Source organism: Poecilia formosa, unplaced genomic scaffold (assembly GCF_000485575.1).
Source record: "Poecilia formosa unplaced genomic scaffold, Poecilia_formosa-5.1.2 Scaffold104, whole genome shotgun sequence".
Classification (NCBI taxonomy): Eukaryota; Metazoa; Chordata; class Actinopteri; order Cyprinodontiformes; family Poeciliidae; genus Poecilia; species Poecilia formosa.
In genome coordinates this window covers 1,198,375-1,212,589 of record NW_006800043.1, presented here as the reverse complement: position 1 = coordinate 1,212,589, position 14,215 = coordinate 1,198,375, and the positions used below count along the sequence as shown (strand labels likewise).

The window sequence follows — 14,215 nt, the reverse complement described above, 5'->3', positions numbered from 1 at the left end:
CACCCAGTATTCATTCAGAGTGTTGTTTGCAAGACTTTTGTTTGTTGTTTGTAACAGTTTAAATCCACAAACTGGGAAAAAGGAAATGGTAGCCTTCTCATGTGAGTTACTCACTCTTTACTCTTTTTTTTTTTTTTTGGTCAGACCTAACTCCTACAGAAAACCAACAGTTCAATCTGAGGGCTGAGATGACAATAGAAGAACTTTGATTTTATGTCGGTTAAACTATTTCTGCTGTTTTGGCTCATTATCCTGCTGAAAAACCATTTTCAGTTTCAGTTCTGGACACCAGATTTTACTTGAAATTTTATTAGAGGCCATCATGTCATTACATATGGTGTGTAAGAGATTGTGTCACTATAATGAAAAGACGGTATTTATGGTAAAATTTGAACGTAAAAATTAATTTCCTAATAAACGTTCTGATTGATTTAGTCAAAACGGAAACATGGTTTTAGTGATGGATGTAGCATTTATTTTAGTTCCACGTAGATTGAATGTGTTGACGTTCACTGTGATTAAAAAGGCGCATTAGAGGTTTCATGTACTTATTTAGCCTTTTTTCCTAAGAGAAAATGCAGAGTGTTGGAAGAATAGCGCAAATTATAGGATTAACGCTTGCTAAATTTAGTAGAACATTTTTAAACAAATGTGCTTATTATTATGTGCTCTGCTGTTTTACTGTATAGAATAACACTACCAGCTATTTTTTTTTCTGGTTAATTAGCCAGAGTGGGCTTATTAGCTTAGCTTAACTGAGTTTGCTTAGCTTCCTTCCTTCCTTCTCCCTCCCTTCTTTCCACTCTTCCTCCTTTTCTTTATTTTCTCCCTTTTTTTTTTTACTTTCATGTATAATGACTGGCTACAGTAGAGAGACCTCCACAGACTCATTGTGAACTTTAGTAGTTTATTATAACAAATAGCCATAAAGGGCTAAAAACAAAGAAAAACTTTGATTTTTCTTTTTTTATTATTATTATTATTTTTATTTTTTAACATCTGTTGTTCCTACACAACATTTTTTACATGTGAAATGCTGTGTAGGAACAATGGCTTTGATATATCGTGAAGATCCAGTAAATATTTTGCAGTTCTAATTTGAAGAAGAGTCGCTGCCTTCATTTTTATTGAATGCAGAAGCACAGAGTGCTGTCGAGTTAAAATTAGGTTTGCTTTCTTGGAACCATACAATATGTAATGTCAGTGTTTAATATTGATTTAAATGTGTCACCTATCATAAATAAGTTTTGTTTTTATCCCCTCACCATGACATTCACATCACCCGTGAACCATTATTGCCTCAGTCAATTTGTGAAATGTGTAATTTTAGCATGTGGAGCAAATATGTCTTGAAGAAGTGTCCAGTCGCTCCTTTGTCCCGTCAATGAGTGAACTCTCAGTATAACAATTTGCATATATAACGCTGTCCTAGTTTGACAGGCCTCAGTTGTTACAATACACAGTCTCTTAAATGAACTAGAAATGCAGCTGTTGAGCTAATAAATTGTATATTTTTTGTCTAGCAAATCTTCTGCAGAAGAAGCATCTTGGTTAATAGTTGCACCTTTAGCTAAATGAATTGGGCATTCAGCATCCAAAGAGGTGTTTAAGAAAAGGAGCAGACTTTTACAATCAGACGGAGCTTGGGCTTGTACTTTTGAGTTTGTATGACGGTAAATTGTGATTGCCATGGTTAGACTGAATTGGCCATTTTGTGTTTTTTGTTCATCTGCAGGGTCGAGGATCAGGCTTTCCCGGTAGGAGGAGGCCGAGAGGAGCAGGACTGTCGGGCAGAGCTGGACGGGGCAGAGCCAGAGGCAAAAACGGAGTGAGTCCCAGCATCAACCCTGGGGTATGATCTTTACGAGATTGTTTAAATACTTTGTTTAGCAAACAGCTGTTTTATAAGCAGTGATGATGTTCATATCAAAGATTATGTCATTTTTCTTTGATTATTTGACAATGTTAAAATATTTTTTGAAGCCTGCGCTCTCCCATTTATATGTTAATTTTTTGCGTGTTTTTTTTTTCCTTTTTATTTGCAGATCACCACAATAGAAACACAATACCCACTCAAAGAAGAGGAGGAAAATGCGATGCACAACACTGTCGTAATTTTCTCCAGCAATGACAGTTTCACGCTGAAACAGGTTCGTATGTGTGCCCATCTGTTTTGTGCACATTCTGATTTTAATTTGAAATTCCTGACCATGAATTTCAGTATTCACGCTAAATGGCCTCATAATAAAATGTTTGCTTAAAAATTTGGCCTCCGGAGTTCTTTCCCCCCCCCAACAGCACAAACATAGAAATAACCAAGCCTTGTTTTACTCTCACCTCTGAAACTTACTGGCGTAACTCAGCCATTGCACTGAAATTAGTTTACTCATATCTGTCTTCCCTTTTAGGACATGTGTGTGGTGTGTGGGAGTTTCGGTCTCGGTGCAGAGGGACGTCTGCTGGCCTGTGTACAGTGTGGCCAGTGCTACCATCCCTTCTGTGTCGGTATAAAGGTATAGTTTTTTTTTCCCTTTTTCATCTACTACCTTGTTAATCTCTCCTTGTTGTTCCGCCTTACCTTTCTTTTTGCTTTGTTTCCCTTCTGTTTACTTCCTCACTCCCTCATGTCTTGACTACTTTCCTTCAATATCTTTCCTTCCTTGTTTTTGTCCTTCCAAACTTGAGTTCTATCTCTGATTGATTTGGACTTCCATCCCTTCCTTCCCCCCACGTATCCATCTTTCTCTCATTGTGGCTTTCCTTTTAAATTTGTTTTTCGTCTCTTTTGCTCATGTATGAACTTTTCTTTCCTTCTCTTCTTAGTCTTTCTTTTCTTTTTCTTTATTTTGTTCTCTCTATCCCCTCTTTGGCGCAGCTTTCCCATAACCCACATTATACGACTGCTCACTGTCAAACTATTTGTCAAAAATTAATAGAGGACTTCCTATTTTCTATAGGATAAAGATTTTAAAAGATGGCTTGCTGGGCAGAAACTACATTTCCCATGTCTGTTACTGCTGTTCTGTTTGCAGATCACCAAGGTGGTGCTCAGTAAAGGCTGGCGATGTCTTGAGTGTACGGTGTGCGAGGCTTGTGGGCAAGCCACAGATCCTGGCCGCTTGTTGCTGTGTGACGACTGCGACATCAGCTATCACACATACTGTCTGGACCCTCCTCTGCAGAATGTTCCTAAGGACAGCTGGAAGTGCAAGTGGTGAGTAACTCTTTGATCATTGTGCTCAAATGGGCTTCAAGCAGTAAGTCTTTTAAATTAGTATTGAACTGATGCCTTGCAGACTCACATTCCGGTTTATTTAACTTCACTCTTTCCCAATGTATGACTTTTTTTCTGTGATGCTTTCTTTAAGGCTAAACAAAATAATTGTTTAATGTAACATATGTGGCCTAATGTTGCTTTTTTGTTTTTATCTCTATCCTCTTGGAAATAATTTGGACTAAATTAACCATTGTTTTTCTCCCATCTCCTGCAGGTGTGTGTCCTGCACGCACTGTGGTGCAACCACTCCAGGACTGAGGTGTGACTGGCAAAATAATTACACCCAGTGTGCTCCCTGTGCCAGCCTTACATCATGCCCAGTCTGCCTGGTGGACTACAGCGAGGGCACCATCATTGTTCAGTGCCGCCAGTGTGACAGGTCTGTGTTGTTCCTGCAGAACTGTCATGGAAGGAATGCAGAACCCCGACTAACTCTCTGGAAACTATCTGAACGTCTTCTCCTCTCTGCAGATGGTTTCATGCTTCTTGTCAGAATCTTCATTCAGAAGATGATGTAGAAAAGGCGGCAGAGAGCAGCTTCGACTGCACCATGTGCCGAACATTTAAGACCACAAAAGGTGGGAGAGTAGTGATTTAGCACAATGGGTTTTTTTTGGTTTTTTTTTTAATTAAAGCAAATGTGTTGTGTTTTTATTGCCACGTGTTTAATAATTATTTTGTTAAATTACCGAACTGCTTTTGTACATTTTGGTTCTGCTGCAGTTATAACAAAGACAAGAGAGATCACCGAGCCACTACTTGTGACACAGACATTTTCCAAAGCTAAAGATTTTGGTAAGTTTAAAGCGACCCGAAGGAGATGGGTATTTATTTTTGAAGTATTTAACCCGTTTTGCCGTTTTTCTGTTCAGATCTGTCTCGGACCTACACCCAGGATGGTGTTTGTTTGACAGAGTCGGGACTTTGTCAGCTCCAGAGCTTGTCTGCTGCTGCGTCACGACGACGGAAACCCAAACCAAAGCTAAAGCTGAAGATCATTAACCAGAACAGCGTGGCCGTGCTGCAGGCCCCCGTGGACCCTCTCTCAGAACTGTCTCGAGACGAAGACATGGAGGACAACAGAGGTATCCGTGATCTCATACAACCTGCATGTAATCCCGTTGTACCGACCCATTTTAGGAAATTAAATGTCATTAAAAATGTATATATTTTTGTAATTCAAATAAAGAATCTAATCTTAAGATTAGATAGGTTTCTTCCACTGAGAGGGATACATTTCAAGGGTTTATTTCTGTTCTTTCATAGCTTGTAAATAAAGACGACCCATGACTCGGTGTCTAGCAAAAATAGAACATTGTAGAAAACAGAGAAGCTATTTTTTAATACAGAAATATTGGCCTAATGACCAGTATGTCTACGTATTGCATCAGTGTGTTGTGGCATGGAACACACTGATCCACTGCCATGCTGTTATGGAGGCCCAGGGACCTTTAATAGCAACTTTCAGTTTACTTTGATTATTGGTTCTGGTGTCTCATGTCTTCCTTGTGACAGGAGTCCTCAGGATCTCTATGGTGTTCAAGTCTGATGAGTTTCTGGCCAATCAAGCATAATGATACTGTGTTCATTAAAACAAGTGTTAGTACTACTGACAGCAGAGGCAGGTGCTGAGTCCTTCTGAAAAATAAAATCGGATGGCTTGTGCAACTTTCTGCCCCAGTTTTTCCTTCCACTCAACTTTCTATTAATATGTTTGTATACAGCACACTGTGTACAGCCAGATTCTTTAGTAATGACCTTATGGTGTCGGTGACTATCTGCTTGACAAATGTTCAGCTGGCAATAATCATTGTGTGAAACAATCACGTAAAAAAAAAAAAAGCAGCTGCTATATGAGCGTGTGCTCAATGTAACTAATTTAAATTTCATTTGTTTGCTATAGTAGCCTGTGGTCTATTTTGATCAGTGTACATATAATAGAAAGATATTCAGTCTTGGAACTTGTGCAGTTGAAGTTTAATCAGGTGAATATTTTGCTATGGAGTGGGGTTTGGACGAAACTGACCCTGTTACTGTTTTGAGGGGCCTGACTGGGGTGTTCTCAGCTGCTGGGCTGTCACTAATCATCACTTCTCTACCTCTTACAGAGGCGGAGCTCCTTGATTGCGAGACAAAGTCTGACTCAAGCCTGGAGCGAGAGCCAGCGGAAGATGACTCCAAAGGGGCCGACGGCGTCAAGAAGAGGAAGAGGAAACCGTACCGACCGGGTAGGGCACCTGATCCAAGGAGACAGCTCTCCTGAAGCATAAAATGGTGCAGTACATGCCCAGCGTTGTAGCTGCAGAGATGTGCTGCCATCTCACGGCCTCAGATGCACAGAGGGGTCTGTCGGGTGTTTTCAAGCCTGCATTATTTTGCCACTTTACAGAGACAATAAAGGCTAGGCTTTAAACTAGTCGGCCTCAGTTTCGAAGTGGAAAATTGCACTTAAATGTAAGTTTGCGAGCAACTCTGTTTTTGCTTTGTCATCAGGCATTGGGGGGTTCATGGTCCGTCAAAGAAGCCGGCCAGGCCAAGGCCCAAGCAAAGCGAAGCGATCCCTCTGCAGAAAAGATTCGTCTGGCTCTGTGTCAGAGAATCCCATCGGTAAAGATGAAGGTCAGTGCACCAGAACTATGCATATAATTTAAATTTGTGTCGTTGAACTCAGAAATTTCTAAAATAATGTTTTGTTTTCAGGTTGGACAGAAGCCCAGCCAGATACTCCTTTGGATGAGACGCCCTCTGGACAAGAGGTCCCGGAAAAGATAAAGAAACGCTACAGGAAGAAGAAGACCAAGCTGGAAGAAGCTTTTCCAGCCTATCTGCAGGTCAGTTATCTGGAGTATGTAATGATTTATTTTACAAAAAAAGGGTTGTATCTACCACTTATCTGTGTATTATGTATGTATGTATTAATCTTTTAGATATCTAATATGTTTATATTCTCCAGTTGCATAGGGTGGACAGTAGAGCCACATGTTCTCATTCTATGTCATTGTGCACTGCTGGTCAGCTGACTTCTCAGGCTTTCCCCTGCTCAGAGTAAATATAAGTTTGGCTGTTAGGATATTTACGGCTCATAACATGCAGAGGGCTGCTGGCTTGGAAAGTCAAGACGTATCAACCAGCACCGTTTTTAATCTGCAGCATGTCTGATTAACAGCAAACTGCAGAAAGCCTCACTCATTAAGAAGCTCAGTTTATATGCCTGATCAGTGTTAATTTTGACTGCACATTTTTATATTCGACTCGCCCTGTTTTTGACTAAAATCAAACTTAATTCTAGTTTATATTTTTAGTTTTTAAGATGCTTAATTTGAGCGATGCTAGTCATTTTAGTTGTTAGTCTAATTCTTCTCATTCCACTCTTTCTATATTTCAATCTGTTACAAGCAAGTGTCTTCGTTGTGGAATATTGTACAGCACAAAGAAAGGTTTGCTTTGGTCCCAGTAGCTACTTTCTTCACTTATGTTGCCTGTCCTGGATTTCATGTCCTGTCTTACTTGTATCTGTTCTGCTCAAGTTTTTGTCCAACAGTAGCAGATTAATGTTGAAAAACGTATCACATTCTGCACAAAGGCCTTTTGAACCTGCTAAATTTAGCTGGCATTCACGTACAAGGTTCCTACACAGTCTCAAAAAGTCTAGACAAGTTTGAATATTTACTGGCCCATTTTTTTCAGATCTTATGGAAAATAAGTTAATTGAGTGTGGAATGATGTTGGAATTTCCATGCCATATTTCTGTATTAGAACTACAGAAAAATATAGATTATTATTATTGTTGTTGTTATGACTGTAATAATCCATACAAAATTGTCGTGGCAGAGATAATGTTGCTTTTGTGTTTCTCAATAAAATCAAGTAGTTCATTCGGGGGTTTTTTTAGTATGTGAATTAGACAAAATCTGTATTTTAATGTTAGTGAATTTAACGTTTGTTTTCCTTTTCAAATGTACAGTTTTATGGGGGGGGGGAAACAAAAGTCAGTCCGTTTTGAGCTACGTCTTTCTGAAAATCGTTCTTTCACTCCATGGGAAGGCAGGGAAAGCATAGTAAGTTGCATTGAAACTACTTTGCCAGTATGCACCCCAACCCCCTCTGATGGAACATCATAATGTATCTCTGAGTAGAGCATGCTTGTCTGCGATCATAACTTTTTTAAATGGTTCCTTTCTTTCTTGTGAATTGACATACAAAGGCTTAACTGTAGATGGCTGCTTGTCCCCAGCCAGTATCTTAGTGTCACTTTGTGTTGCCCAAAACCTCGATAGGTGATGTGCATTAAGCCAGTGGTGGCTGTCACTGCCACTCTTTATCCCACCACATTAAGGAGAAAACCTAAAAGTCTTACACAGTGAAGCAGATTCCATTAATTATTGAGATAACACGTCGAGCTTTAGCGTCTCAGTGCAGCAGCGAGCACCGTTCCATGTTGCTGAGGATAGCTGGGATGTAGCTGATTAGTGGAGGTCGGTCCTGAGGGGTCAGAATCATGTGACTGATGGTTTGGAGGAGGGCTCTCCAAAGTGCAGCCTGGGGGTAGATGTGTCATGTGCAGCCTTTGACCACAATTCAAAAATGATCTAAGTTTAGCCCACTAGCACAAATGGTTGAGGCAGATGTATGTATAGGTTTTAGGGTGAGTCTTTTCCGTGATGGAGGGGGGCTTTCGAAAAATTCAAATGTTCTTCAAATTGTAAATGTAGGTTACGTGTCAAAGTATTCATTTTTTTATTAAAATTTGCTGTGCTTAGAGTTTCAGTTCAGTTGTCAAGGGCCGTCATTGTGTATTGCAGTACAGAAGAACAATGTTTACTTTCTTCCTACACTGACCAGGAGAAGAAAATGGTGCTGATCTTTTTACCTTAGTTTTACTTCTGTTGTGCCACATTTGTTAAAGTTTTTTTCCAGCTATTTTTTCTCTTTTGCATTGTCGGTCTCATCTTTTTTAAATAATCTCTCGCCTCTTACGGTGCTTATCGTCGTCGACATGGCGTTGACTGGTCCTGTTTGTCGTCTTTCTCAGGAGGCGTTCTTTGGTAAGGACCTTCTGGACAAAAGCAAGCAGAGTAGGCAGCAGGGGGTCGAATCGGGCTTGCTGGAGGACGGGCAAAGCTACGTGGAGAGGAAGCAGCCCACTTCAGGCTTCTTGGATTCGACATCAGACCCGCTGCTAAGTGCATCAGCAGCATCCATTCCCTCCAGGCCGGCAGCACCACGTATGTATAAACAATAATTTTCTCCCAAGTGATTAGTGGTGATGTAATTCACGCAGTGAATGCAACGTTGTAGGATAAATATTGAATATGTGAAGACAGCGGTTTGTTTTTGATTCCAAATTTCACTCCTCTGTTCCTAAATACATGACATTCCAAAACTACTTATGACGCTTGAACTTAAATCACTTTATTGCAACGTGACCACACACTTTAATGTACTTTATTGGGATTTTATTTGCTCGGCTAACTAATGCGTGATTTGAAGTGGAAGTGAAATGATACATGATTAAATATTTTCTTACAAAGAGATTGTGGAACCACCTTTCACTGCAGCTACAGTTTCAAGTTTTTACCAGCTTTGCACATGTGTAGAAGGAAATGTTTCTTTCTTTGTTCTTTGCGAGAAAGCTCAAGGTCACTAAGGTTCAAGGCTCGTGTCAAATTCACATTAGATTTACTTCTGGACTTTGACTGAGCTGCTGTAACCCATAGCTCTGTCTGGATGTTTGCCTGTGCTGAACATACAGCTCAGTTTTTAAGTGTTTTGAAGCCGTTGATATGTTGTCTTCCAGGATTTGCCTCCCGTTAAATGGGTCCAATTTATCCCCCCTTTTCAGAACCATCCCGTCTGCATGATTCTGCCCTGCTAATTTGTCCACATTTCCATTGACCTTCTTTCTGTGTTCCCTGATCTCTGTGATGCTGTTGGATCCCCAACGACCACACAACAGATTTCTGAGGCCTTCAAGTAACAGCTGGATTGGTGCTGAGATTAAATTACCCATAAGGGACTCTATTTACCAATTACCAATAATTGGTAAATTATTGGTAATAATTTACCAAATTGGTTGAATTGGATTTTTTTATGATATCACAGAATAGGGAGCTGAATACAAATGCACTCATAACTTTTCCAATTTTTATTTGTTTTTGTTTTATTTAAAACATTTTTTTTTCTATTTTTCAAAATAATACATTACCTTGTTTTGGTCCACCAGATAAAATCCCAATAAAATACATTTGAGTTTGTTCATCTAATGTGACTTTCTTTTTTTATTTCATGGGTGACATAAAAAAAAAAACTAGCTTTTTGTATAAAACATGAAGCCAGAAACCAAAATGATCATTTGTCTAAAAGAAAATAAAAGCCATTCTGTCACAAAGCTTTTATTCAGTTTTCTTTTTTCGTTTTGTTTCTTTTTTTTCTGAGATTCAATTATTACTTAGTCAAGAATAGAGGATGTCTTTTTATACTGTTACTTGTAGGTTTCTTTACATGCAACAATGAAGAGCAATTTTTGAGCAGACAATATTTGAAACAACATTAATTTTATGGTAGCATTAAATAACTTTTTGCAAGAGACAGAAATTAAGATGATCATGTTTCTACAGTTTTTTTTGTTTTGTTTTTTAATCTTGTGGACTTTACTGAAGGATGCTTGATGGTACTGGTTTCCAACTGAAGCTTTTTTTATTATTATTATTACGGTATTTTAAGTGATCCCCTTTCAGCCCTGATCTGTCAACCACCATTTTGAAAAATTATGATTTGATTTCAATCATTCTAACTGAACCCGTTGACTCCTTTTGTCAACATTTGTGACTCTCCGTTTCAGTAGAGTTCAGCTATCTATCTTCAACCTGTTTAGTATTTTTAAATCACATTAATCTCTATGCCAGTCAGATATTATTATGACCTCTTTTGGGGCTTTTGAAAATTTGAGTTCATCCAAGGTTTAATCAACAACAAGCTCTACATGTGACATGCCGACAAGCAGCTCAAGATCCCTCATGTCAGTTCATCATCATTTATTATTTGTGACACTTTGGTTTTCCTTTTTTTTTTTTTCTTTTCCTTTTATTTCTTTTCCTTCATCTGCAGAGACGACAGAGGAACCATTAGTTGATCTAGCTGATGTTCTGAACACTGGTGCAGACATCTTGGGAGTGCTCGGAAAGCCAAGCGGTGACTCTGGTGCGTCAAATATCTCACAGGCAGTGACAGTGACAGAATATATTAATAGTCACCTATGATGGCTTCATGTAATCCTCTACTACTCCTTATACAGAAATATCCCCAGAGGACTTGTTTGTTTTACTTTCTTCACCATTGTGATTTTCTTTATTGCCTCATTTTGATTGTTCGTTTTGGTTTTTTTAATCTTTTGTTTAGTTTATTCTGTCTTCACCATTTTATTTTACTTGGTTTTGGGTTCTTGTAGGTCTTGATTTTTGCCCCTTCAAGGTTGACAGCTCACCTCCTCCTTTTGGTAAGGGTGCTTTGGCCTCCAGTTCTCTGCTTTAGTGCATTTCTCCTGCAGTGTGTCTCTGTTTTGGGTGTGCATGTTTAAACACTACAGTGACTTCATACCTAGCTTTTCTTTTTTTTCCCTCTCTCTCTCTCTCTCAGCCATTTCAGATTGCAATAACACTCATGAGCTGCTTAGTATCTGTCTAACACACCTTCAGTTTTTGCCCAAATGTATGTGGTGTGCCAGTCTTTGTGATCGTGAGCCTTCAAATATCCTCTCATGAATTAATATCTGGCTCAAAGGAAGATTTCTTCAAAATGGGAAAAAGAAACTGACAAGGGTGTCCCTAGCATTCAAAAATGAGCAGTCTAGAGAGCGAAGGACCTTGACAAATGTTCTTAGTTTCTGAATGCAGTAGAGGGGCTCTATCTTCATGCCTTTGGCTTCCTGACAAAAAGCTGTGCAGCACATTTTGCGGGGTGAAAATTGTGGCACTCTCTAATTCTAAGCGCTCCTAGGAGTTACAGTGCATCAATTTGCTATACAAGTTTTATTAAATGATTTTTCAAACGCAATCTTTTCATCACATGAAAAGTGTTACGATGTCTCGTAAAAACTGAGCTCGACTTTTAAATTGTTTAGTTTTAATTGCCTTTCTACTTAAACAAGTTCTCATGCATTGACTCATTTAAAAGCAACACCTGTGGTGACTTCCCCCACCCCTCCTTTGTGTTACATCTTTCTTTCTTTGTTTGTCTGTCTGTGTTTCCACAGCTGGACTGGACATCGGGCCACTTGCAGATGGCTCCCCGGTAGCGCCCCAGTCTCAGACTGGCCGAAGGACGCCTCGAACCATCCCAGAAGAACCCCTGGACGGCATTCTTAGCCCGGAGCTAGACAAGATGGTCACTGATGGTCAGTGGGAAAACACACAATTGATGATTAACACAGAAACCTTCCACATCAAACTGAGTCTAATCAGGATTTTTCTGTCAGATGAATTTCTGAGACTAAAAAAAAAAAATATCATACGTTAATTAACAGTGGCAGCTTTTCTCCCTTAATATGATTTCTAGCCTTATGGCTTGAAAGGCTCTTTGAAATGTAGATCTGTGAATTATGAATTTGACATTTGAAAATAACTTTAGCATCACTGTAACTACTAAACCAACCACGACCATATTAGTGGTTAGCATAGTTTCTATTTCAAAAACGGCTGTTTTTGTGTGTTTGTTTTTGACAGGGTAGGCATGTACTTTAACTCTGAAATTTCATAAACACTTGCAGTATTAGATTCACTTTTTATCCGAATCTTCAGTGGCGAGTTGAATAATGATGTTTTATGATTTTGCTTCCTTTTCAGAATCAATTCTCAGCAAATTTTACAAAATTCCAGGTTGGTACTTTTTTTTTTTTTGCCCCCCTACATGTGCAGCTCAGTGTTTACCAAAGAAAGAGAACCAAAAATAATTAATGTTATAATATTATTAATATATTGATAGTAAGTTATTTCCCAGATGTAAAGTAGATAATGAGTTTGAAGAATAGACTAGAAATTTTACTTGATGAAATATTAGATGAGGTACATTACTTGTATGCGCAACATTGTGTTTGCCACTCTGTTCCAGAGCTGGAGGGCAAGGATGTGGAAGATCTCTTCACTGCAGTCCTTAGCCCGAGCACGAGCCAACCACCTCCACCACAGGTGCCTCACCCTCAGGTCCCAGGACCCCTCCCTCCTACACCTGGCACTGGTATGCCTCATCATAATGCAGGTACACTATCCAGTCACTTTGTATTGAATGCAAGCACCACATACAGGTTTTTAAAACAATAAATGCTTCATATTTGTGTCTATTATGTGCGCAGGTAACCCGATGTTTCCAAGGATGCCGATGATCAATGGTATGAGGGGACCAAACCCACGCTTCCCCGCAAATCCCGCAACAGGACCTTGCATCCCAGAAAATTTCTCTCCTCTGAACCGCATGCCTTTCACTGACAATCCAAGGTAACACACAGCTTGCTGTTAATAAAGCTCTTATTTTGCTGTCTCTGACATTGAATGATATTTCTTGAGCTGCTGTTCTTTTCGTTGCAGGGATCGTAAATTTAATCAGATGGCCAGAGAGGCAGTTGGTCCTTGGCCAACTTCTACCCACGGCCCTGGCCCTCCACCTCCCGGGTCTTTGCCTGATGGGGAAACCGAAGCCATGTCAAACGCCCAAAGGAGCACACTCAAGTGGGAGAAGGAGGAAACACTAGGGGAGCTTGCCACTGTTGCACCTGTCCTGTATACAAATATCAATTTCCCCAACCTTAAAGAAGAATACCCGGGTTAGTAGTTGGTTCAGAAGCTTTAATTTATCTTTCCAGATTTATTTATTTATTTCAGTTTATTTTATTTGAGCATGTTTTGCTACTGCATTGTTTAATTTGCATTAATTTTTTTTGTTCTTCCAACAGATTGGTCTACAAGAGTAAAGCAAATTGCTAAACTTTGGAGGAAAGCTAGCTCACAAGACAGGGCCCCATATGTGGTAAGATCCCTCTCCTCTCTCTGGCCTCCTGCTTTTTGACAGTGCAGTGAATAATCCAGCCAAACCTTTTAGGCTCTTTAGACGAGAACAATAAAATGGCTTATCTTCAGCATAAGTAAATTGCTATATTTTTTGGAATAGTTTACCCTGATAATTAAGACTGTTCTTTATCTAGTGCATTTTTTCTTTCACGATTTGAGACGTTTGAGGATTGAGTAGAGAAACTGCTGTGAATGTGACAAGTATGCGAAAAGTTATGTCTCTACTGGCCTTGAAGGCGTTTCATACTCACTTTTATAGCTGAGGATTTAAAGTAGATTTCTGTAATTTTGTAAATTGTCTAAGGGTGTTCAGTTCCAGTACTCAGGAGCCAGTATCCTGCATGTTTGAGATGTAATCCATTCACATAGCACATTAACATAGCAGATTTAAGTGGCTGAATTCAGCAGAGTCTGTGGTTGATAAACCAATAATTTGAGTGGAGTGTATTGAACCAAGGACACATCCAAAACACGCAGGACTCTGGCTTCTGATGCCTGAAGTGGAAAACCTTCCCCTGTAGTTCCAAGCAGAGAAAGGGCGAGTGTGCTTCCTTTTTTATGAGATATTTGTCCTGTCATCTGTGCAGCTGAACAATAAAAAGCAAAATAACAAGTTGACAGTCATTGTCTCCCACTGTCTTACTGAATTTTAAATATCTTTTGGGGAAAAAAGATTGTCATAAAAAAAATTAGATGTGTGTTAGTTCTGGTGTTTAACTTTATGTATAATCTACTAATGTTAATTCAATCTATAATTGCAAGAACAGGGATCAGATGTATTGTGTAGCCCTTACTTAGAAGTCAATGTCCTGTTAAAAACTCCACATTAATCTTTATTTTTAGTATAAATGGACAGTGGTGCATACACTAGGATGTTGAT

General features: G+C 39.3%; 1 protein-coding gene across 7 annotated transcripts in view; it reads left to right on the top strand.

Moving 5' to 3' along the window:
- The window catches only part of kmt2cb (lysine (K)-specific methyltransferase 2Cb), a 76,683-nt gene that overhangs the window by 37,961 nt on the left and 24,507 nt on the right, over window positions 1–14,215 (top strand). For 5 of the 7 annotated variants that reach the window (XM_007559405.2, XM_016674935.1, XM_007559403.2 and 2 more), the window contains 20 exons: window positions 1,736–1,852; window positions 2,046–2,150; window positions 2,409–2,513; window positions 3,033–3,214; window positions 3,492–3,656; window positions 3,749–3,855; window positions 4,001–4,072; window positions 4,150–4,362; window positions 5,386–5,505; window positions 5,771–5,896; window positions 5,978–6,108; window positions 8,310–8,502; window positions 10,385–10,477; window positions 10,725–10,772; window positions 11,529–11,669; window positions 12,118–12,150; window positions 12,383–12,529; window positions 12,624–12,765; window positions 12,856–13,091; window positions 13,221–13,294. In XM_007559405.2, coding sequence (XP_007559467.1) covers window positions 1,736–1,852; window positions 2,046–2,150; window positions 2,409–2,513; window positions 3,033–3,214; window positions 3,492–3,656; window positions 3,749–3,855; window positions 4,001–4,072; window positions 4,150–4,362; window positions 5,386–5,505; window positions 5,771–5,896; window positions 5,978–6,108; window positions 8,310–8,502; window positions 10,385–10,477; window positions 10,725–10,772; window positions 11,529–11,669; window positions 12,118–12,150; window positions 12,383–12,529; window positions 12,624–12,765; window positions 12,856–13,091; window positions 13,221–13,294 — 2,550 coding nt within the window. The remainder of the gene's footprint in view (window positions 1–1,735; window positions 1,853–2,045; window positions 2,151–2,408; window positions 2,514–3,032; window positions 3,215–3,491; window positions 3,657–3,748; window positions 3,856–4,000; window positions 4,073–4,149; window positions 4,363–5,385; window positions 5,506–5,770; window positions 5,897–5,977; window positions 6,109–8,309; window positions 8,503–10,384; window positions 10,478–10,724; window positions 10,773–11,528; window positions 11,670–12,117; window positions 12,151–12,382; window positions 12,530–12,623; window positions 12,766–12,855; window positions 13,092–13,220; window positions 13,295–14,215) is intronic. The other 2 variants (XM_016674934.1, XM_007559408.2) reach the window with 2 other exon arrangements.